The sequence below is a fragment of the Uloborus diversus genome, chromosome 10 (genome assembly GCF_026930045.1).
Source record: "Uloborus diversus isolate 005 chromosome 10, Udiv.v.3.1, whole genome shotgun sequence".
In the NCBI taxonomy this organism is placed as follows: domain Eukaryota; kingdom Metazoa; phylum Arthropoda; class Arachnida; order Araneae; family Uloboridae; genus Uloborus; species Uloborus diversus.
Window position 1 is genome coordinate 103,274,297 of NC_072740.1, and position 26,206 is coordinate 103,300,502.

At 31.8% G+C, this 26,206-nt stretch overlaps 1 protein-coding gene across 2 annotated transcripts in view; it reads left to right on the top strand.

Moving 5' to 3' along the window:
- The first annotated feature begins 229 nt into the window (after positions 1–229).
- The window catches only part of LOC129231317 (vinculin-like), a 91,558-nt gene continuing 65,581 nt past the window's right edge, over positions 230–26,206 (top strand). The window contains exons 1-4 of one of the 2 annotated variants that reach the window (XM_054865607.1): positions 230–400; positions 18,125–18,232; positions 21,498–21,669; positions 24,375–24,520. In XM_054865607.1, the coding sequence (XP_054721582.1) occupies positions 344–400; positions 18,125–18,232; positions 21,498–21,669; positions 24,375–24,520 (483 nt within the window). In that variant the 5' untranslated portion in view covers positions 230–343. The remainder of the gene's footprint in view (positions 401–18,124; positions 18,233–21,497; positions 21,670–24,374; positions 24,521–26,206) is intronic. The other variant, XM_054865606.1, reaches the window with a different exon arrangement.

Below are 26,206 nucleotides of genomic sequence, written 5' to 3' on the forward strand. Positions count from 1 at the left end.
TTAAGAAATTTAAAAAATAAATAAATATCAATCGCGCGTGTTGCGTTATCAACCATCCTACTCAATTTTTCATTCACTTTCTAGGCCCCGTTTCTGCGTAGGTTTGAACTGGATAAAGCATCCAATGAAAACCCTTGTTGTGGTTCCAGAGAACACGAGGTGTTGTTTCCATTTATGGTTTGACGTTATTCGTGGGCAGCAAAGATGGCTTGATCGAGTGCCCCGCCTGTGGTTGTGTTGTAAAATTTTCAGTTTCATTTCTGTTGTGTTCTTGGTGTTAGCTTTCTTTTAAAATAGTAGGAAACAAAGTATTTGTTTATGAATTGAACAATTAGCTATCAAAATGTCTGTATTTCACACAAAAACAATCGAGGGCATATTAGAGCCTGTCGCCCAACAAGTAAATTATTATTATTTTTTTCATTTTCATCAATTTAAAATCAAACTTCTATAATTTGAATACATAACATAAAAATTTATGAAGTGTTGTTTTCTATGTTTAAGAGTTAGTAACAACATACACGTATTGTCTTATTCGTAGATTTAATCACCGGTTAGAGTTTTATTTTAATTTATCTCAGTTTTGAAATCTTATTTCGTACTGTATTTAAAGTTTTATACCACAACTGTTTTAATTTATGATTGCTCAATAGAAAACAAGATGTCATTTAATTTCCTATCAGTGTTAGATTATTTGAATATTTTATAGTATTTCACAGCATGCGTTATACATGCATATTGTTGTTCACACCCATAGCATCAATTTAACAACCTTCTTATACACATTTTTTATGCAGCCGTTTTTAAGTCCCTTACAAATAGAATAAGTTTTTATTTTGCTGCGGAATGCATGCACAAATGTACCGATTGCTACACATATGACAAAGCGTTATGCTATAGAAAAACAAATTTTGCTTAAATAGTTTTTATAAAGTGATTTTACATTAAAATTTAATTTGACGATTATTTTGCTAAATCTGTGGTCATGAATCTAATCCTATGATGGTCAATTTTGGAAATGTGTGCAATTATTTTGGGGAATTAAATTCCATTCTATTGGAAGAGTACAAACTCGAAAGTAAAACAGAATTAAAAAGAGTTGATAAAAAATTTTTGATATCCAATTACATGTTGAAACGGTTTTATAAAAGGAATTTCATCTATTAACATTTCGGATGAATATGTAGGTATGTATTATTTATGCTTAAACTGTCGACAAAAAAAGTCTTCTATGAGGGCATAGTAATTTTAAAAAAATAGTGAGCGGTGAACATATGTCTCTGCCTTGTGAAGTTATACATTTTAATGTAGCGTTCTGAATATAGATAGCTTTAAATAATGCCCAAAAAGTAGTTCATTAAACTGCTGAAGATAATATAGACAGATGAAAATAATGACTTTGTAAAGCAAAATTCTGACCTATATTCATTAACTTCTAACTTGATACATGAGGGCAATTCTATGAAAAGTGAAACCAGTAGGTCAAAATTTCATATTGCAGTTATGTTGCTATATTATACATCATTGTAAAGCTTGAAATGTGTATTTTCAGAATATTGCATTGCTTTTTCAATACAAACTAAATAATAATTTTTTTTCCTAGTTGGAAGTATGATAGTCGGGTCTTCAAAACAATCGCAAAAAAATACCGCATTTTCAAATGCTTATTTCTAATAGCAAAATAAAAATAAACAAAATTAATTGCAGTGCAGCTTAAACTATAAACGTAGTACTATAATAACAGGTTTTTATTTTAATTTTTCTACAAAATAAAATTAGGCAATTTAAATTTAAAAAAAATGAAGTTCAATGTTACGTCCGTAACAAAAATTTATCAAAAGTTGTCGTTACTTCCTAAAAAATCAAAATTAAAAGAAATCCTTTTTTGTCCTTTTAGCAATTCATCAGAGTAATTGTTTACCATAGTTTAAAACATTAGAATTTCTTTAATTTTTAAAAAAATGGCGTTACAGACGTAACATTTTTTGTTACGGACGTAACAAAAAGCAGTACGTTACGTCCGTAACACATGTATATTTCCAATTAAAAAGAAAAAAAGTACAGGATGGGCAATGAAAATATAGTGTATGACATGTAATATGATATAACGAAACTTCTGATACTCTGATTTTCAAATTTTTATACATATTAGTGGCTATTTAATTTCATTTTTTAAAATTATTAAAATACACATTGTTGCCTCAAAGCAAGATTAAGACATGTAATCCCAGGAATGATACTAAGATATCCTACTGTTGCTCTAAGGCGACAACATGTGTTCCTCTTAAGGTAAGATTTTTTGTCCTCCAAATCATGCAATAAATTCAACTGGTGTTAATAATTCCAGATTAGTAATTAATGCTTAATAACTTGCATAAAAATATTCTAGAGGGTTCCTTAATTTCTCAAACTTTACTTCATCAATGCACTATGACACAAAAAAATAGTGTTCTCCAAGTAGATTTTTGTGAAAATTACTTGATCATTTAACCTGATGAAATCCAAAGTATTTTGCGCATAATTTTCACTAATAAAGCTTTTTTTTTCCCAAGAAAATTTATATTACAGATATTAATTATAGTTTTTCTTTTCAAACTTCTGTCATTCTGAAAGCATAGCCAAATTGATATTACTTCTTATTTAAAAACTAACTTAGAGATAAGAATTTGTCCTGTTGTTTAATAGCTTAAACCAAAGTTACTCTCAGTTACTTTATTGTTATTTACTCTCCACAAAAAATTAATGTTTAGATTACAGTTGCATTGATACATTGAATATTTTAGTTTTAAATCTTAAATTAAAAAGCATAATTAGATTGAATTAAAAGTACTAAATATTGAAATTGCTACATCTGATCCTCAGATAAAGCACATTTAGTTTTGAAGCAAGATTTAGATTACTTAGGCAAATGTTGGCCAAAATGCATTTTTCCGATGTCAGTTTCGGACGGTTTCTTTCCACCTTTGGCAAAAACATGCCAATTCTATTAAAAAGCGATCGAAATCAAAGGCTGTTAAACTTTAAAAGAAATTAGGCAGTTAATATGTTTATTGAGAGATAGAGAAAATCATCAAAAATTCTCAAACTGTAAAAGTACTCCCTTGTAGAAGCCCCCCTCCTCCCCCCCCTCCATGTTCATGTTAAAAATTTGAAAAATTTATTTGTAACTGAATAATTCCACTTTGGTTTTGCTTTAATTCCCCTTGGATAGTTTTACTTCTTATGATGCACCAATTTACATTTTACATATTTATTCACATGGTGGTATACGCAGGGATCCCTACCTCCCCAAATCTTTAAAAACTATTAAGGTACAACTTCAAGTCAAAATAATGTGTTAATCTATACCATTGCTTTCTCTCAACAAAAATTATTAGTATATCTAAGCTTTTATTTGCTTTGTGCAATCAGCATATCAGACACGTTACGTCCGTAACACTTTTTTGTTACGTCCGTAACAAATATATTAATTTTTATCATAAATTTTACAAACGGTATCCATGAAAACTTTATGGTTTTAGAAAGCTTGAAATCTTTAGAACAAGTATTTAAAAGAAAATTTTAGAAATCTATGAATAATTCACAGGAATATTGGCAATTGTATGACAAAGTATACATTTTGCTGTCTTCTGAGTTACGTCCGTAACAGGCAGTTTTAATTTTTTGTTACTTTATGTAATCAAGCAATCTGCACCCAAATTTTTACTAGCATAAATAACACCAAACTATACAACAGAAAATTTTTTTGTAGCTTTTAATGTAACCAAATTAAAATTACGCATATTTAAGGTCTGTGATTGTTACGTCCGTAACGGTGGAATTGCCCATGACTGAGTGAGACAGTTGATTGGTGTAATTTTTATAAAAGAAATAATTATTTTGCGAGAAAAATCTTTTGGTAACTTATGCCTCGAATAATAGTGTGTTTGACAACCATAATTTTTTAGGAAAAACTTAAAATTCTTTACGAAATGAATATTGCATAGGTGTGTGTGTGTATGCCTGTAACTGGGTGAGATACTTAAAATCTTCCATTCAGCTATCAAAAACATGTCTCGATCCCTGTGCGCTCCATACACTATTAACAATCAGTGTTAGTTTTATACTATTGAAATGCTGTTCAATATTTAGTTGTGTAAGAATATGTGATAAAATATTTTCAAGAGCAGGGGGGGCACCTAGGAGGGAGGGAGTATGACTCATGTCGCAGATTGCGCCAGTGAAATTTTTAAGGGGGGGGGGAGATGGGTAAAGGGTATTTTTTTCAATTGGAGGGACTCTTGTTCTGGGGGACTTCCTGCTGTTTAGAGGGGTGCACCCTTGGGGGGAGGCACCGCTGTTTAAAGTATGTTTTAATGCTTAATATCCCTTGTATTTATTAGCAGCTTCGTATCTAAATATTTAAATATAATATCTCAGAAACTGAAGGTCATTTTAAGGTGAAAGTAGTTCTGGTCGCAGTGCTTGGTTCGATTGAACCCCCTTTTCTTTCATTCATTTCAAGGTGAAAGTATCAATCATTAAAACTTTGACAATGTATGAGACGCTTTTTCCTCTCAAACTAAATTTCTTTTTTTATGTTAATCCTGCTGAAGCTATTTAATTTGGTAGTGTACAGCAATCTTGAAAATTCCACATTGCCCACATAATTTGTTCTTCCAGGGTTTGGAGGTATATTACTAAAACACAATTGTTTTGGTATACTTTAAAAAATGCAGATAGTTACAAAATAATACAACACAACCTAGCGGTGAAACTAATATTTCAGTTGGTCAAAAATTTACTCAGTAAAAGTCACGACTATCTCTGAAAATATGAAGCACTGAAATCGGGTTTTGAGGAATTTTAGACTGTCAAGCTCATGAAAATTGGTGCTCATTCCCAATTTGTTAAACATAATAACGCTAGAAAAATTTTAAATAAAATTTTAAGCTTATTATTAAGTTGTTTGCAAAAAAAGGCTTTTTTTTGTTTTATGAGCAGAAAAATCTTACATTTCCTAAATAAAATTCGTTCATTAAATTTTAAATTTAATCTTTTAAAAATGTTTACTTCCAACTTTTGTGCAATTAAAAAAAAGCCATTTTCAAAATAGCGCTATTTGCAAAAATGTTCAAATTTTTAAGGTAGATCAGAAATAGCCAATTCAAATGAATAAGCTGACAAGGAAAAGAAAAGATTAAATACTTCTGTGCCCCAAATTAAGCAGAGAAATCATTTGTCAGTCAAAAAATAACTGGTAGATTAGTCCAAAAATCTCTTGGCCAAGCAAAGAGGGAAAATCATCATTGCTGTAGACCTTTTTGCAGTTTTTTTTTTAAGGGAAAGGGAGGTGTAGGCTCATCATTTAAGGGGGCCAAGAAGGGGCAAGAGCCCTGGCTCTGAAATCAATGTATTTACATTAGAGATGAGTTCTGGCTCATTTTTGAGAGCCCATGCCCGCCCAAGCCCGAAGGAAACTTTCTTGTATGAAAAACCGAGCCTTCTATAGTCTGACATGATCTCTCTGTTAATGAAAAATGTTGCGTCAAATGTTCTTCATTAACAAAAGTTTCTAAATTTTCTTAAAATGATCCACTTCAAATGCATAACTGTGTGACATATTGCAATAGACAAAAAAAAAAAAAAAAAAAAAAAAAAAACACATATATATATATAAGCATTAATTAATCTTTTTTTTGGGGGGGAGGGGGGAGGGTAAATTTGACATTGATTGAACTGATTTTAATGTTCCTTTCATTTTCTCACAGTAGGAAAATGTTTATTTGCTTTGAATTTGAACGTCGATTGGCGATTGAATATCTGTGCTTGAGCCCGAGCTTGAAACCTATTTCGGTTCTAGAGCCCAAGCCCGCTTCGGGCCCGGGCTGTCGGGCCAGGGCTGAGCCCGTCTCATCTCTAATTTACATATGTGTGTGGGGGATTTTTTGTTGTTTTTAGATGGTAATATACATTGAATATATACCCTTGGACTGCTCCTGGAAGAACTTGAAATGAGAGGCCCTAGTTGAAAGGGGGGGAGGGGGGAAGGCTCTCAAAAATCTTTCTTCATTGTTTTGTTAAAAAGTAATGCTGATTTTTTATTTATTGTTAAGGGGCTACACTATTTTCAAATGTGCAATTTTCTAAGTACTATGAAAAATTCAATAGAGGCTCCCCCCAAAAAATTTTGTTAAGAAACCACGATAACTTTTAATTATTATTATTATTTAATATTTCTATTGGCAGAAAATGAGAAATAGTAAAAGTATTTTTTCATTCTTAGTTTTGTAAATATTAAACGACTGAAATTTTAAAGAAATGCAGAGAAACTAGGCAATTTGAATTCTCATTAGCTGCAAGGCATATTTGAAAATGAGACATTTATTATGTGTACTTCCTGTTCTTTTCAAATTCAATTAAGAAATGAATTCAGTTTTCTTTTTTGGAACTACAATTTTGAAAATTTGCCGAGCCCCTAGTGTTACCAAATATGGTCTACAGTCGTATTTTTAAGACTTCAATTTCAAAAAACTTCTGGCCAAGGGCTTCGAACACCCTCTCTATAATATCCTCCAAATCTTTAAAAATTAGATTTTTAAATGAACAATTGGTTGCGGCGCTTAGCATGCAGTCTTCTTTAAATAGAAATAGAGTAAGCTGAAGCTCCCGTATGAAATCTGAAAATGAAAAAAAATTACAATTCCGGAAAAAATTAAGGTGAAAAGCTTTGAAACCCTCCTTTAGTATTACTGAATATCGCTTAAAAATTTCGTTTTTAGGACTTCTATTTTGAAATGTTTTTAAGGAGAAACTCTAGAGCCTTCCAGTAATATCATCCAAGTCTGTCGGTAACTGCATTTTGGAAATTCAATTGTGAAAAATTGAGGGAAGGTTTGGTCAATTTCACTCTATTTTTCGAAAAAAAAGAAAATCATCAGAGACTGCCACTAAGTTTCATTCCTTACCCTAATGTCAACAAATATTGCATTGCTCATTCTCTAAAAATTTTCTCAGAAAACCACCCAAAATGTCACCAGAGACCGTCTAAAACTGCGTTCTTAAGCCTACAATTTCAAAAAATTCTCCCTGGGAAGACTCCCCTGTATCAGTTAGGGGAAATTTTAAGTGTACCTCACTAAAATATTTTCTCGTTGCGCCACTGAGGGGTATGTGTCCTAAAAATAAAGAACTTGTCCTGATTTATTATTATTTTTTTTTAATGATAACTTATATTCTGAGGCCATTGTTAAGAAGGTTGTTGTGGTATCTGTTTGATGTTGCCCCCTCACCCCCTCCCCCTTTTTATATACTTTAAATTATAGCCTTAATAAATATATGGTTTTATTTTGTAACTTTTTTTTAATTCACAAGATTGATTGGCTCGTATCATTTGTATAATTTAAACGTTATAATTTATAATTAAAGGAGTGTGCAGCATTTTGCATTTTAGTCCGGTCGGCGAACCAACACCAATACTGGTGTGACAGGAGGAGTCATTCGTCGTCTATTTAAAACTAAACAAACAAATTCAGTACATGAAATACACCGCCAGCTCAGTTATTTCCAGCCGAGGACTGCATAGTCCAGTCAATAGATACATTTTACCTTACAAAAAATGGGGTCAAAGATTTTATTTTTTTAATTTGTACATATTGGTGCCGACATGGAAAACCCAAGTTATCCAACACGAAAGACCCCGGGAGAACTTTTGGGGGCCGAAAAACCACAAAAATTTATGAATTTTTTTGTTTTTTCCAAAATATCTCCGAAACGGTTCAACTTAGAAAAAAGTTTTAAATGTAAAGTTTAAAGAACATAAAATTTCCTACAACTTTTGTATTTACAACTTTTTTGTAGCACAAATAACAAGCTTGCTATAGCTCTTTGAAAATAGGCAGTTTTCCTCCACTCCGAAAAAAAAAAGCTTTCACACTGAAAGCAAGGCGTCATAATTATTAGAACTTTAATAGAAACTTTAGTTTCACAGAGTTTATCGACAGTTAGAGTAGTTTGAGTTTCTTGCTCACCTCCCCCCCCCCCCCCCCCGCTGGACACAGTAGCAATTCTGGCTGACAGATTAGTTCACACACTCCAAAAACAAACGATGTATTATAAAACTGAAATACATATATACGCATTGATTTAAAGCACATACGACGATGCAATAATAATTTTAAAAAAAACCTTCCCCACTGCTCACGAACTAACTTTTCTGATCTGCAGAGGTAGTCTTCATCAGACTCCAATAATAGATGACATATTGTTGTTTGTAACTGGATTACACAATATATACATTCATTTGAGGGATATAATTCGTACATTCTAGTCTAATTATTGCAAACAAAGATGCGATTTTTAAATATTAATGTGAAGGAATGAATATTAGGCAGCTAATAAGCAAACAATCAACACAGTCATGCATCCTATGCTCTGATACAATAATAATATTAAACCCTCCCCCACCGCTCACGAACTAATATTTCTAGTCTAACAGAGGTAGTCTTCAGTCAGACTCCAATAACATATGATTTATATTGCAGTTTGTAATTGAATTACAAAATCTTCTCATTCATTTAAAGCACATAATTCGTACCATCTATTCTATTACAAGCGAAAATGCAATATTCGAATATAAATGTGAATGAATAAATATTAGGGTGATAATAAGCAAACAATAGACATAAAAATGAATAAATAAAGGTACAATAGTAATACGTAATGAACACTTTGAAAAAATTCTGCAGAAACTGGCTTTTTGAGGCATGAAAAACCCAAAAGAATTACCTTACAAAATGAAAATCCAACTGTAGAAGATTAATACATACATCTAAATTACAGAGAGATTCATTCGACTTTAAAGCAAATAGAGAAATAACAACAAAATACGCTGTTTATCTTCTTCGAAGCCGTTTTGAAGGTCCAGGTTCTCCCAGTTCAGAATCTGTAGGGGGTAGAAAGAAGCTGTGGTCCTTTAATTGTTCATCTCCTTGTTGCGGTAATTCCAAAAGCTCCTGGAACAAATTATCTTCTTCAGCAGTCTCATCCAAAGATGAAATTTCTGCAACATTTTCACAATTTGTGCCACTGCACTGTTTGTGCTGGAGCATTTTAAACCTGCCTTGTGACAAGAACAGGCTCCAGTACAATTTTTCTTGCAGGTACAAGGTACCATCTTCAAAAGATTCTGAGTAACTGAATCTCTTTTCGTGTCAACATGCATTAGACCTTGCGTCCTGCGTTCCCAACCCCATTTCTCTGGATCAATTATGTTGCCCAACCAACTTTGAATTTTGTGGTAGAACCGATATGAGTGATAACGTCCAGCATGCCCCCCCCCCCCCCCCGTACGTTGAACGTAGCCCTGCAAGATTTATCTTAGCCCTGTATACTAATTTTATAAAAAGATTAAATTGCAAAGTATCCAAAGATAGGTTCAAATACTTTACGTCACCTGTGTATAATATTTGCAAAATGTTTTCTCCAACTGCAGCTAAGGAAGACATCATGATGACAGATTGGGTCCATAAATACTTCAATAGCTTCCTTAATTTTAGGAGGGTTTTTTTTTTTTTTTTTTGACTATTTTGTACAACTTAATTTTGCCTTGGCCAAAGATTGCCGAAGTCGTATCACACCCACTAGACGCATGGATGAAAAGAATATTGCTGGGGTTAAACTTAAAAGATTTAGTGGGGAAAAAACAAATCACAAGCATTCCCTCTTCCAGGTTTTAAAAAGAACAAGTTGCTGAAAGGCTGTCCTAAAGCTGTCATCAGTCCTCTCGCTCACTATAACAACCTTTTCAATTTCTTTTGCCTTTGAAAGAGCAGTAAGTGAGTGAGTCGGCATCATCTTGAGTCTGCCTGACTTCAATACCACACTCTTTGAAATATGTCTCAAGAAGTAGAATAAGACAATTCTTTTTGTTATAATTTGCTAGAAATCTTTCTTTAGGAATTTAGTTAACATGTTAGGTTCAACCATGACTTCAAGGGAAGAGATTTATTGCTCACTGATATAGCGTTTGTGACAGGCAGTGTGAAATGCCACTTCTTTTAAGAACTTCAAAAAACGCTGATGTTCTTTATTTTGCCGTTTTGCGCTGCATCTTTGAAGATTTTCTGTTCCCTTCTCCTTCACAATCTTTATTTAGCATTCATGCAAACTGATTTCAAAAAAAATAATGATAATAATAATAATAAAAAAAACACCTTGGTCAGGCGTAATCATTTCTAGGAAAAAAATTGTAATTCAGAACACACAAATTGATAAAACATACTCTCGCGCAAACCCTGAAGTGACCAACATGAGTAGCTATTGAGTCGATTCATCTCATTTGGAGAAAAAAAGGGGGGTGGGATGGAATGGGGGTGTTTTGTTTAAACTAAAGGGAACGGAGGCATTTACCCTCAGCTGTGAAAGACAAATGATTTCCAAGGTCAGACTGCCGGCGTTTCTCCTTTTTTCCTCCATTATCCGATGCGCTTTCACGCACTTCGCTGAAGGGGTTCAGAAAAAGTGTGACTTTCAAGAAGCTGTAACTCGCTTGCTTTTCATGCTACAAAAATTTTGTAATGACAAAAGTTGAAGGAAATTTAATCCTCTTTAACATTTGCATTGGAAGTTTTTTTGTAATTTTAACCATTTTTGAGATATTTTGAAAATACCACAAAAAGTCACAAATTTTTGGGGGTTTTCGGCCCCCAAAAGTTCTCCCGAGGTCTTTCGTGTTGGATAACTTGGTTTTTTCATATTGGCACTAGTATACACAAATTTAAAAAATAAAATCTTTGACCCCATTTTTGTAAGGCAAGCCCGTTTTTTTCTACCTATTGACTGGACTAGCAGTTTCGTGCTTATCAGCACTCATCAGCCCGGCATAGGGAAGTGACTGAGCTGGAGATGGAAAACCTCTTAAGGAAGCCAAGAGTGCCAAACAAACTGGTAGCTAAAATAGAATTAGCACAGACCAGAGGAGTGACCGAAGCAATGGTTCGGTTCAACTTGAAGATTGATGGCAAGGCATGGTATATATTCAGTAAATTACCGCCATTAGCCAGGGCTAAAGCAGAAATACATGAAATACACCGCCAGCTCAGTCATTTAGCTCAGTCAAATAGAAGTCCAGCTCAGTCAAATAGTAACACAGACCAGACGAGTGACCGAAGCAATGGTTCGGTTCAACTCGAAGATTGTTGGCAAGGCATGGTATATTCAGTAAATTTCCACCCATTAGCCAGGGCTAAAGCAGAAATACATGAAATACACCGCCAGCTCAGTTATTTCCAGCCGTGGACTGCAGTTTCGTGCTTATTAGCACTCATCAGCCCGGCATAGGAAAGTGACTGTGCTGGAGATGGAAAACCTCTTAAGGAAGCCAAGAGTGCCAAACAAACTGGTAGCTAAAACAGAATTAGCACAGACCAGACGAGTGACCGAAGCAATGGTTCGGTTTAACTTGAAGATTGATGGCAAGGCATGGTATATATTCAGTAAATTACCGCCATTAGCCAGGGCTAAAGCAGAAATACATGAAATACACCGCCAGCTCAGTCATTTAGCTCAGTCAAATAGTAGCACAGACCAGACGAGTGACCGAAGCAATGGTTCCGTTCAACTCGAAGATTGTTGGCAAGGCATGGTATATTCAGTAAATTACCACCCATTAGCCAGGGCTAAAGCAGAAATACATGAAATACACCGCCAGCTCAGTTATTTCCAGCCGTGGACTGCAGTTTCGTGCTTATTAGCACTCATCAGCCCGGCATAGGAAAATGACTGAGCTGGAGATGGAAAACCTCTTAAGGAAGCCAAGAGTGCCAAACAAACTGGTAGCTAAAATAGAATTAGCACAGACCAGACGAGTGACTGAAGTAATGGTTCAGTTCAACTCGAATATTGATGGCAAGGCATGGTATATTCAGTAAATTACCGCCCATTACCCAGGGCTAAAGCAGGAATACATCTCCAGCTCAGTCATTTCCAGCCGAGGACTGCAGTTTCACGCTTATCAGCCCAGCATATGCCGGGCTGATGAGTGCTAATAAGTACGAAACTGCAGTCCTCGACTGGAAATTACCTAGCTGGCGGTATATTTCATGTATTTCTGCTTTAGCCCTGGCTAATGGGCGGTAATTTACTGAATATAAACAAATACAGTGGTTGATTTCATCTGCGATATGCAAATGAACGTTCATTGATTGAGACATTTAATGCAATATTTGAACAGAACAAAATGAAGGCGCTGTAAGTATTTATAGTGACTAACAAGAAAAGATATCAAAACCTGCAAAAATCTGCCACTGGTGAAGTTAAAAAATATATTCTTTTGAGAATGTTCCTTCTACTTTGACTGGAACAGATCTTAGCTCCCATAAACTATACATTCGTATGAAATTTTCCAAGATGTTTCATCTGGAGATTGTTCAAGCAATCTTGCTACTAAAAAAATTCATCCTGTACAGCGTTAGAAATTACTGTTGGTCCACTGATCACAGACCAGTGAAACCTGCCTCAGACCACCATAAAAAATAATGAGGAACCTGCATGGTTCGGGTAATCGTGGAACGTTGGTTGATTTGATTAGTCCTCTACTTAAAACTCCCAAAAATCAACTCAGTTTTTAAAAAACTGACTTGGATTCTTCAAAATTACAGCTTAAAATTAGCTAAAAACGGAACAAAGCTCGCGTGACACAAAAAGAGGAGGAGCATGCACAACGCCAAGATTCAGTCCCTGGGTTACAATAGAACCGGTTCCGAAGGAGTCGAAACGAAGGGGATAGGAGCGCAGCGTGGTTTGCCGTTGTTTATTGAAAACAAAGGTGTTCTTATTTTGATCTTCAGAAGAGGAAGAGGTGTATATCTTAGCTGTGAATCACCCATCCTCAACCCCCGAAATTCCGACAACAAGAAAACTGACTTTGAATTGAACATCAATATTTTATTCACAAGTAAATTACTTCATATTGTTTACACAATAAATTAAATACAGAGCATTTATTGACCGATGTCATGGGCGTGCGGTTTATTGAGACCCCCCCTCCCTTTGAAGAATTCATTTTGAGCTGTACATCATTAACTAATTCAAAATAAAATCACTTTAAAGTAAAATTTAAAAATTAATGAAGAAAACAAAAATGAAAAATTTATTTCTATATTTATGAATACCACTCAGAATTTTACAAGCTAGACCAGTGCCAGTGACTGCAGGGCCTGACTAACTAAAATTGAGGCCAAGGCCTACAATGCTTTGGAAGCCCCCCCCCTCTCTATTCTATCACTTTAAGTCAATGCAAAATAATGTTTAACATTTACTTAAAACATGATTCATGATTTTTTTTTTTTTTCATTTTCACAAAAATACATGATTTTTTAATGCTGTGCATAGGTTTTTAAAAATTCGAAGCCCCTTAGGAAGATTGACCCCAGGCCCAGGGCCTAGTAGACATGTGCCTTAATCAGGCCTGAGTGACTGTCACAGCTTTCAAAAGATGCTGACATTCATAAAACAGTATTTGTGTTCATTAATGAGGCAAAGCAAATAAACACTACTTGCCATTTTAGCCATGAAAAATAATGACACTCAAAAAATAAATTAAGATATCAAACAAGTTGCAAGTGTCAAGCTAGGCAGATACCTCTCCCCGCATGGAATATGGGGAATAAACTTTCTTAATTTAATACTTTATACCATTAAGCAGATATCAACTTTACTGTTTTCTATCTTTGTTTGTCAAATTTACGCACTTTTTTTTCCTAATGGGGTTGTTTCTATCAGTCAAAAGTACTATTAATCACTGAAGTTTATAGAACGAAAAAGAAATAACACGGAGCCAGGAAAATCTTTTATTTTCAAAACGTTAAATTTTTAATTAATTTTTCAAACAAGGCGTGATCTTTATGACATCAAAAGTGATGAACTTTGGCGCGCACTCCACTGGCGTGCTGAATGTTTACGCTTGCTGTCTAGCATGTTTCCAGGTTATGATAATTCAGAAGCGAATTAAATATTGTGCTCTGCGGTAATGGCATCAGTGAATGATATTTCATCACTTGTGGTGTCATGTGCAGAAGCATAAAAAAAAAAAGGAAATTGAATTTGCGCACCGATTAATATAATTTTTAAGAATATTAAACTTTGTCAAATTATTTAAAAAATGGTCAAATCCTATATTTTTAAGCATGCTCTTTCAGGAAAAAATATTTCTTATAAATTTCGGAAACAACTTCATTCTCTTTATGTCTTTTTTTTTTATTTTGGCCATTTCAGATTGATATTATTGATCTGAAATATAACATGTAATGTGTTAGGTTAATTTATATTCATTTTTTTTGTGCTTTTAAATGCTTATACATGTTTTCAGATTGATTTAAATTCGTAGTGAATTAATTTTTGATTGCTTCTTTTTTATCTGATATAGTGACATTTTACAGATAAATATAATTTAGTTTTTTAACACTATTAATTTTTTCGAAAATTGTTTTTGAAAAGCTAACACTTAATAAATATAAATAAAAGTTTCATTTGCTACTTTTTTAATATTACTACCTATTCAGATTTTTATTCATTAACAATTAAATTACAAAGACGTTCGTCTATTGTGCATTGAAGTTACAATGAACCAGCTTAATTTTTCTGGTCGCATAGGGGGAGGGTAACGTTACGTCTACGTACGACCCGGGTTTTGGAGGCAGAAGTTAGAGCAGAGGAAAGTAATACAAATTAATAAATGAAAACTATATTAATCTTTATTGTAACTCCTTTCGAATTTTCTACATCTTTCAATATGTTTTGAAGTAAAAAGGAAATGTGATTTTAAATTTAAAATTTTTGAACATTTATCATTTCTTCAATACGTTTCTTTCTCATTTTTATTGTTTGCTCGTAAAGTATTTTATTTATTCATTATTATTTTTATTCATGAATTTTGCAGACTAGAGATGCAAATCATTCAAAAAGCCTCTTCCTTTTTTTTAATCTTAAAAATTACTCAAAATTCAAATCGAGACTTTTGATTTCAATAATTGTTTTGAATGCAATAGTTGAAGCAGAGCAAAATGAAATAAATCAATACATAAAAAATAACATTCTATCCTCAAAGAAAATAAACTCGTTTCAATTCGAAGAATAAAAAAAAAAGGGAGGAGAAGTGATCAGGGAGAGCTTTTGTAAAAAGTAAAACAATTTTATATAATTAATATACAATTCTGTTAGTTTCTGTAAAGTAACTTTTGCAACAGAAGAGTGAATAACACAATTTAGTTTTTTTTTCTCTCTCTGTCTTTTTAATAGTGTTGATGGCATTGCACTATTTTTATCTCTTGGTACTCTAAAAATATTCAACTTGTTATGTACGATGCTGAATATTTCAATGAGGTAAAATATAGTACTTGCAATTCGGCAGTTTGTGCGTTTAGCCATCATGATAGCGTTGTTCTATACTCGCACGTGCGTCCAGTGCCAGAAGGAGCGGGGAGCGGGAATGAATTATGACGTCATCAGCGGAGATGGGGAAACTAAGGGGGCGGGGCTAATTGGGAGACTTTAAAAATTAATTAAAAATAACTAGCCGTCCGAATGAACTGAAATCGGTGTCTATCGTTATAAAATGGCTTAAATTTTCATTTAAAAAAAAAAAAAAATGCATGCAGGTTCCTCATTGGTGGTCCCTGGGACCACCAACCGCTGTCTATTTTTGATCACACTGTGCTAGGAAAAATTCAAAAGCACTTGCCTAGCCAATGTTTAGCTATTTATTAGTCAAACCGTTGATTGACACCTTTTACGATTTTTTTTCCTTTTCAAAAGTTTTATATAATTTTAAATCACACATTTACATTTTACTCTATTTATCACACTTGGAGGGGAAAATAACGTCCTGAAACTAAGTAAAAATGATCAAGTTAAATTCACAAATTTTTGATTGCTTTTTTAAAGGGTTGTTTAATGAAACTGTGCTTTTCTGTTTTGCGTTGTAATATAATATTAAGTGTTTGCGTTGTTATTTAATATTATGTTTACCATTTTTACCAATGAAGTGTTTTATTTAATGTTTAGTCAATGAGCTAAAAATGAAACAGTTATATTTAAAATAACTTAATAAATGTAATCATTATAAAGTGTAAATGATTTTTGGTACAAACATATTATAGTGTTTAATTTAAAGCAGACCAGTGATGTTGTTTGAAGACCAGTACATATTGTTGGCCCGAAGGACCAGTAGGATTTTTTACCGATTTCTAACGCTGCTGTAGTACATTCCAGGTAGATAACGATTGCCGCCCGTCTATTAAAGTTATACATTTCAGAGAATCAGAGTGAAAATATATATGGTTGCACTGTGTATACCTATTATATTGCGCTTTGAGCAATCTTGAGATGACACATGACAATTTTCATACGAATATATTGATCATGTGGGCTAAGATCTGTTCCAGTCAAAGTTGAAGGGACGTTCTCTAAGAATATATTTTTTAACTTCACTAGTGGTAAATTTTCACTGGTATTGATATCTTTTCTGATAATTACTGAAAAGTCTTGTGGGTCCTTTCAGTTTTGCGTTCAAATGTTACATCAAATGTCTCAATCAAAGTAAGTTCATTTTCATACAGCAGACAAAATCGACCACTGAATGGGTTAGTTTAGTTTTAACATAAAACTTCGAATTACACCTCCTGTCACACCAGTAACAGTGTTGGTACCATCACAACCAATAACAACTAAGTTGGCAAGTGGCTGCTCAATGCTCAATATTTGTTTAGAAATTAATAATGTTATACTCTATAATTTCAGCTTCTCTGCACGGAATTGTTATATGTCCTGTGTTTTTAAAGCCGGGTCCTTGTATCAGAGATCCAACGATTGATATCCATCATTAGTTGTAATACTATGCTTTCTGCTCTTTTTCATTTGCAAAGAAAATCACTTAAACGTTTCAAAATTCAAAAATTAATTTTTTTTTCACTCCACCCGTAAAAGAAGACGACTCGGTTCTCAAGTTGATTCAAGAAAGTTCGGACTCGCTTAATGGAAAATTTGATAACAAAGGTTCTTATAATCAAAAAATTTAAACAAAATTATTTGTTCTTGTTGGGTGCTTGTTCATTGGATTTTACCATTATTGTATAAAAAAAAACACAAAAATGATGTATAGCAAAAGCTCTTAAATGTAATGTCATAAATTATCTGAAAAAGAAATTAAATATTTAACTAATAAATAAGTTTAGAATGTGTGTTAAAAATATTTAATTGTGTGCCCGTGGCTTATTTTTGTTCTGCAAGGTCAAGTGAAAATGAAAGGAAAAAATCGATTTTTGGTTTATTTTGTGACTTTTAGAAAATTTGAAAAAATTACTCTATCACCCTAAATTTTCTAGGAGATATTAACCTTACATAGAGTTAAAATTTGCACCTCTAAGCATTTTCAAAATTATATATTTTATATTTCGTAAAAAAAAGTTCAAAAAAGATCAATGTTTTGCAATTTTTGACTTTTTTTGGGCAATTTTGGAACTTAAAGATTTTATCCTAAGAGGCTAATATTTTAAGGGTACCCTATTGATGCTAAAAGGCAATTTTTAAGACCCCAGGCGTTTCAAAATTCAACAATTTTTTTTTTCACTCCACCCTACTGTATATACACTAATAATATATATGATATTTTGATTAAAATATGTTTCTTAAATGAAAAGAATTTCCATATTTACTTATTATTGTTAAGTTCAGAATCTTTTTTTAATGTGCTGAAAAAAATAGAAAAAAATTTTCTGTGACAGTTTTTACCAGTTTTTGTCCTGCCATTCGGACAACCTGCCTTCACTTTCGATTGTGAAACTATGGGTTGATAGGAATCTGAGGAGAGTAATAATGAGCTTGTAATTTCCTTAAGTTAAAATAGCCAGAATGTACCCAAACCTACAATATTTATCATGTTCTAAAATACTTTTTTTTTTTTTTTGCATTTTTAACTATATATTTTTAATTTGTGTTGTAAATATTTAAAACAAGGAAAGAAAAAGAAAACACTATTGTTTTTGTCAGAGGAAACTGAAAATCAACTTGGAATTTTATCTTATTATTGGTTTGGTATTAGTATTATCCTAATTTTACCACTCAAAAACATTTTAATTATTTTTCATAGGTCTCTCGGTTAGTCATTCTTCATGAAGAAGCTGAAGATGGGAATGCCATGCCAGATTTATCAAGACCTGTTGAAGCTGTTAGTTTAGCTGTAGCCAATCTAGTCAGGGTATGATTTTATGTTTTACTGATTATTTTTTATATAAAATTGAGTCATTAAATATGCATTATGTTTGTATTGATTATTATGTTTGATCCTTAGATTTCTTTGATATTGCCCATTATTTGTTAACAACACCGTGCATTAATTTATTTCAGTAGGTTAACGTTATGAATGTATCAACAACAGTTTGATAATACTGATGTAGATTCTGTTGGAATTTCACAATATCAAAGATGTCTTAAAATTTTCTTTTGACTTTCTTATTAATCAAAACCATTGGTGTTCCACTTTTTTTTACTCGAGGAGTGCACCTCATATTAAGATGAATCTCGCGGGCCAGAACACGTATAGAGTTGAAATATAGTTGAATCTTTCTTCTAGATTACATGAGAAAACTAGAGAAAAAGAAAAAAATTGCGAAACAAGAATTGTTGTTATGATTACTACATGCTCATTTTATTAATGAGAAGTCTCCATCTGTCGTTTAGAAACCAATTTTGTAACATTTGGCCTCTAGTTTGCAACAATCATTCTTAATACCGAATGAAAATGATCAGTTGCTTTAAAATTTAGCTGAACATAGTTTTTCTCAAGCTTAATTTTTTAAATAATTGGTTGTTTCTCTATCTTAACTTTTAATATATTGCAAAACCTGATTATTCGAAAAAATTAGAACTGACTACTTTTAGAAGGTTTAAATTTTTAAAAAATAGAGAATGTTCAAATTTTCTGATTACTCAAAACTCCATAGGATGTTCTCTTATTTCAAAATAACTTTTGGAAAGTAAGTAAAAAGTAATAACAAACAGAAACTGAATAAAATAAAGTAAAACAGGGTGGCGACAGATCAGGGAGATCAGGGAAAAGTCAGGGAACTTTATTAATCAGGGAAAAGTCAGGGAAATATCAGGGAATTATGAAAAAGTAACAAAAAATCAGGGAAAATTGATTTTATGAAGAATTTCTTTTTTTTTTTGCTTTACAAAATTAAGTACTTTAATTCCCTACGCATTTTCTGCCAATTATCTGTTCAAAAAAAAAAAAAAAAAAGTAAAATTAATGAGGTGCGATTATACACTGCCACATATTTGTGCATCTTTTTCCCTCAACGTCAAAGTATTGAATCTTACTTATCAACCACAGGATGAACTTCCTAAGATTGCTTCTGTGTCTGTTAGGTTGTTTATTTTACCTAGCTTGAAATTTCCTTTCTTCAGTGCTACGTAAAATAAACAACCATACAGGCAAAGAGGAAGCCTTCATTAATGCCTTAGCTCCTTTGCCTTTATTCCATTGTCTCGAAGTGATTAGTGTACTGTAATCACGATTTCAAGAAGAAATCTTTGGTTTTTGAATTAATACTGATAAAAGCTTAAAAGTTATTACTTCTTCATGTTTTTAATTTAATTGCTAAAATTGAACTTTCAATAAAAAAAACTTTGTTTTTTGCCGCTATACTATTTGTTGTCACCGCAGATTATAAAGATTTTCTTTTCTTCAGACTTAAGTGATTCTTTAATTTTATAACCAAGTTGTATTCTTCTTTTATATATTTTGAAATTAACTAATTGCTTTTTTCTTTCTTTCTATCTTTCTTTTTTTTTCTTGCATTTCAAAGTTGTTTGCTACAAAAGCAATCTAAGATTTTTTTGTTACATACTGAAATCATTTGAGATAGAGTTAACTTGTGTACTTAAATAAATATCTTTATTTTTTATTGTTAAAATGCTGTATTCATTCATTAAAACTTAATGTTCTTGATTAGAGAAAAGCTCCTTATGAATGGATGTCAAATGGTTTCATCTGTTTTGCATAAATATGTCAATTAGTTATATAAGAATAACTAAACTTCTATCCTTTCACTATTACTAGTTATTCTTGCAACAATAATTATAATGTTTGAAAACTTAGTTCAAAATAATTTCAATTACATTTTAGTTCTATCATAAATACACATGTTTTTAAGAGTAATTTTAATAGTTTCTTAAAATTCTTATGCTAAGTGGTTTCTGGAAGTAAAGTTTTTTGTTTTTTTTTAAATATAATTTTCTATAATCTTTTCATGTAGAAAAATTTAATGTACTGTTTTGTAGATTTTTTCCCCCAAAAAATTGACTTGATATGTTTTTTAAAACCATTTTATTAAAAAAGTAGCATCTTTTTAAAAAATATCTTTAGTTTAACAACTTTACACAACTTAAAACGTTTAAAATACTGCATTTTTTACAAACATACAATGAATTTTAAGTAGAACAAAGAAAGAAAACCATTATCATTGGTAACGTAAATCAGGGAAATTTGTGAACTTAATCAGGGAAAAGTCTGGGAACTTTTTTTCACAGTTCCTGTCGCCACCCTGTAAAAGTAAAACTGAAACAAGTACATTTGCAGTTGTATTATATACATAATGCATCACAGCAAAGAAAGTGACATAACCCAAAACTTTGGGAAAAGATTTCCAACTATTCCTTTAAAATCTAAATTTAATGCTCTTTCATGCCAAAAAAAAAAAAAAACTCTCAGTAAGTTATCTTATGTCGTATGTGTGGTGGTGTAAAAATAATATAATTTATTGTAACATATCATCAAAATTCCGTAATTTAGAAGAATATTTTTTAAAACTTTGGGTCTGCATTAGTCATTTATGCAACAAATCTAACCAGAAGACATCTCATCATAATTGTTTTGCACATATTGTAATATTTGAGACTATATCGCTTAAAAGTACTAATGTGTAAAACCTTGATTTTTCTTCAATGCTGTTTTTTTTTTTCTTTAGTTGTGTCACTTTTGTTACTGTGGTGAAAAATGTATTTAAACTTAAATGCCATTCAGTTGAAGCACCGTTTTGGAATTCAGATTTCCTTCTGCCACCCTTCTCAAGTTAAAAGTGTGACTAATAACTACCATATAACCATATAAAAAAAATACAACTCCCGGACCTGCATTGTATAGTCCTATTTATATAGCAGTGACACAGGGAAATCTTACAAATGTTTTATAACTAATAAGTCTAATTACTTGCGAAGTACTCACAAAATTTCTTCATAATCTATGTTAAAAAATGAAGTATAACTATCATTCTGTATTATAGAAATATTTAATAATAATATATTATTCAGCATCTAGTGCCCTTAGAGGCTTGTCCCATTAGCCCCTATTCTCCCTATACATTCAGTTAAAAATTATTTTATACAAAATCATTGTCAACTGTAGTTATCAAAAGTAACTTTTAATGAATTTATTTAAAATGATTTAAATGTTATTATAGGTTGGTCGGGAAACTATTAGCAGCAGTGATGACCCTATATTTCGGCAAGACATGCCAACAGCATTGACAAGGGTAGAAAAGGCATCCAAATTACTTGAAGAAGCTTCTGTCATGTTAAGACGAGATCCTTATTCTCAACCTGCAAGGAAAAAACTAATCGAAGGTGCAAAAGGTAAAATTTGAATTAAAATTGTTATAATTTAGGAGTATAGTTTAAATGTAAGATGTTAAACTATAACTCAGTTCAATAGTATAAGTTCTTATTTGCATAAAGTTTTATAAAAATTTGAATACAAATAGTTTCTGGGAATAATAATAAGAACTTTTAATGTTGCTCTTTATGTAGTTAAAACAATTTTAACGGATTTGCTTAGTGCTTGCTGTACATAATGATTTGAAATATGTAAAATTCAAATTTGTAATATGAATCAAAAAAGTAATTTTGCAATAACATTTTTTATCCTTAATTATCCAAGCAGTCAAGATGCAAAATTATATTTTGCCTTTTTGATAATATACTAGCTAACATTGTACAGTCTACCCCGTTTTTAAATAGGGGGCCAAATGATGCCTGTTCAAAACTCAGGTCTTAATGAGAAAATGAAAAATAGAATGTAAAATTTCCCTTCAGAATAACAGTAACAGTTGCTAAAAATCCACATCTGGCTTTGCATGGGCTACCTCAAATATTCTGTCATGTCTGAGGAAGAGGAAAGGGGAAACCTCATGTTCAATACTCATGCCTAAATAAATAAAAGAGGAAATATTTTAAGTAAAATTTCCCATCTGAATGATGACAAATGTCCTGAAAATCTCCTCCAGGCATTGCACAGGTTATCCCTAAAGCCTCCCATTCTTATAAGGACAACTGTTCTTAAATGAATCAACATTTCCCTTTAAATTCCCAATGCCGAGCATCTTGTGCATATCGTTGCACAAGCTATCTTGGTTGTGTTATTGCTTTCCTGGCAGAGAAAGAAACAGGTCACATGGTGCATATCTCTCCTAATAAATAAGCAGAAATTAGCTAAAATTACTTTTTAAACAAAAACAAAGTTAGTTAAAATAGCACCAAACAGACCGTACAAATGCTTATTTGAATACAGTTTTCAAAACTCCCCATAAGAGCGAGAGCAACTGTTCCAAAACTCTTCATACAAAGGAAAACAACAGTACTTGAATAGCCTCAACATTTCTGTTAAAAATACTGAATTCTGATTTGAAGGAGAGCAAAATACCAAAAACTTTACATTTAAAAACTTCTTTACTTTGTGAATATATCCTTACAGTTTAAATATTTACTGGCTGCGTTGCATGGTCTACCTCAGAAATTAAAGTTGTGTTAAGTGATGCATTTTCAAGGCTTAAATAAAAGAAGAAAAAAATGTGTAAAATTTCCTGTCAATTTGTAGAAAAGAGCAATTTTATGCTTCAAAGTTTAAACTCAGACGTCTTTTTTGTTCAAAACTGTTATCATTGTTAATAATAGGCCTAACTATCCAGTTTTACGGATTTTCTGGTAAAAATACCCTAAGGGGGTCAACCCCCCCATAGGGGAAAAAATTCCCTTATGTGAATTCTTGAGCATCAAAGGACCTATGTGCAAAATTTGAGAAATATCCAATGTAATCTAAATTTGAATAATGGAAACCCCATAGGGGGGAAGGTCAGACAAAAATCTCCATGTGAGTTCCTGAGCACCAAAGAACCCTTTTGCGCAATTTCGCAAACATCCAACCTAAACTGGATTTTTATTAGGAAATTCCCTTCAACTGCTGCACGCGGTCAAACACGGAATGCTCTAATGTCACACATGTAACGCTAATAAAATATTTTTTATTTCTATTGTACAAGCTTTAGGAAAAAAATATTTATGGAATACTTGCTTGGTATAGACACATGCACAAAAAATACTGTTCATTTACCTTTTAGAACTTCACAGGAAATTACAAAGAGGTACAGCTTTTTTTCAGATTTTACGAGTCACACACGTAATGCTGCATTTAAAATTTTATTTAAAAAATTTAGAATTAACCTATGAAAAAAAACTGCCAACTAAAAACTGGAGCATATGTTCTGTTACTTCAATAGAAACTATTAAAAAATATTTTTAAAACATCATATTGGTTTTTATTGTTTTTTGCAAAGAAATGGTGTCAAAAAGTCATACACATAACGCTGGAATGGCCCAAAAATCATCGATATCATAGAAAATAAAAACAGTTTAGAAAGTTTTTTTTTGCAAAAAAATTCAGTTTTAGAATGTGTTATCAGCCCAAAATTTTCGGAAAAGGCAACCCAAAATGTTCAGAATTTTCTGAAATTTTGCATCACAAACACCCCTGTTTAAAATTCCCTCTTCAGTCAACTGCCTAAAAATTCCACGTACAATAAGAGTAAGTTTTTAGAAATCATTGTCCACTCTCAAAAAACCCCAGCTGAAATTATTCCAAAAATCTTCATCAGAATGTGCACAATAGTATGAAAATAACCTTTAAAATAAGGACAATATTTCCTCTTTTTTTTGACAATATTTGCCATTAAAGCAAGAACATCTGCTGTCAATCCTAATCAGCATCAGAAAATTTAAGAACATAATTTGTTGCCAATGAACAACAACAACAACAAAAAAGACTTCTGTGTTATTTCTGTAATTGTTTTTGTGATCTATTCGATAATTGTTTAATTGATGTTAATATTAGGACTTTTGTTTTATGTAAAAACTTGAAGTGGAACAAAACAAAATATTAATTAATAGAGTATACTTTTATGTTCTGCCTCCAAACTTTGTGACTTCTTCAACTGAATTTGGTTTTAATACTGTAACAAATCTTACTTTATATACACATTTTAATATTTTGCTTATACATTATTTAGGCATTCTGCAGGATACATACGCATTGCTACTTTGTTTTGATGAGTCTGAAGTTAGAAAAATAATCAGAGAATGCAAGAAGGTTCTTGATTACCTTGCTGTTGCTGAAGTTATTGAAAATATGGAAGACTTAGTTCAGTTCGTTAAGGTATGTGTTAAGTTCATCCAAATTGGAAATTTTAGTCAGTTAAGCTTTTATATATTTTCTTAACAAATTTAATAAAAACATGCACAAAAGTTGAACGTAGCAAAAGACCAGTTATAGCTGAAGTATGTTAATATGATAAACATCAATAATGTTGGCTTTTTAAAATTTTATTTCTTTAATGCATTTAAAAACTGGTTCCTCTGTACGAAAAACGAAATGCCTGAACTTAATGCAAATGTACAAAAACTTAGTAAAAATTATTTTAAGCATTCATCCCAGCTTTCTGCTATGATTTCCTTTTTTTTCCTTATGGTACTATTTTATTTTTCTCTGAAAAATGGTTTTATTTGGTTTAATCCTCATTTACTTCACCTAAGCAACCCTTGCTTTACTGTAAGTTTTTGTTCCCCCTTTATTGATGTAGCTTGTCAATATGAATTCATTGAAATGTTTAATCTCTTGTGCATGAGCATTACCAAGAGAATGCAAAAGCTTGATTTTTCTATATGCTTTAGATGTTCTATATTTTATTTGGAAAATAAAACTAAAACAAAAAAGGAGTTGAAAACAAAATACAATTGAGTGCATTAATTACTTTTTATTTCAGAAAAAAATATTTTTCAATTTCAGTAGGTAAAGTCTTTGAATGACTGAGCATTTGTTTCATTTTGTGCTCTGTTTGGCAACAGGAAATAAGGGAGGTTTTGGGATAGTTGAATGATGAAAGTATGCTCTCTCTTTTCTTTAGCCAAATTCTCAGTTTTAGTAGGCTAACTAATAAAAGACCACATCATCAAAAATGTGAGTTTAGATGAGCTAGCTATAGAAGTGATCATAAATTGCTATCCCTATCATTGACTAACTGCTTAAGTGCATCCTTTCTAGCTAGTTTCATGCTGTTATGTATTTTCTCAATCCTGTCTAGCATATGGATTGAAAAGAAAGGAGCTTTTACATTAGGAAGATAGTGCTTTATTTGGTACTGTTGTAAATGATTTCTGGATAGATTTGTTCATGAATAGAAATAGATATTATTCAGCCATTGCAATCTAATTTTAACACTTTTTGGTCACCGCATATGTTTTACGTTTATCTAGGTTTGTACTAGCATTGAGATACAAAAATAAAATGTAAGATATTTTTAAAAAGTGTTGACAGCTTTTGTTAGCATTGTATTGAAACATAGAAGGAAAAATGTTAGCATTTAAATAAAGTAAGAAATGGAAATTAATCAGAATTATTGTATAGCTTTTAGTTCACGCATAACTGAAGACATAAATCCATTCAAGTGATTAGAATTGTAATAGAAACAAAAAAAAAAGCTTATGCCAAGTATATTGTATTTAACACATTTTTGTGCATTAAGGATGTATTTTTAAATATTATTAATAATTAAACTATATCATAAGATAAATAAGGGTAAAATATAACCTAAAACATAGAATTTATTTTATTTTTATTAGTTTCATAATTTTTAATAGCTTTAATATGTGTTAACAGTTAGTGATTTTTTTAAAGTAAAATATGGAACAGTCACTCTGAAACATACTTCACATAAATGACCTTATTTGATGTTATATTAAATGATCTGATTTTTTTTGATCCTATAATTGTTTTCATTCTGAATTGCACATGATCTATATTTCCTTCTAAAATTACTATTCTTAATTTTATATTATGACTTCT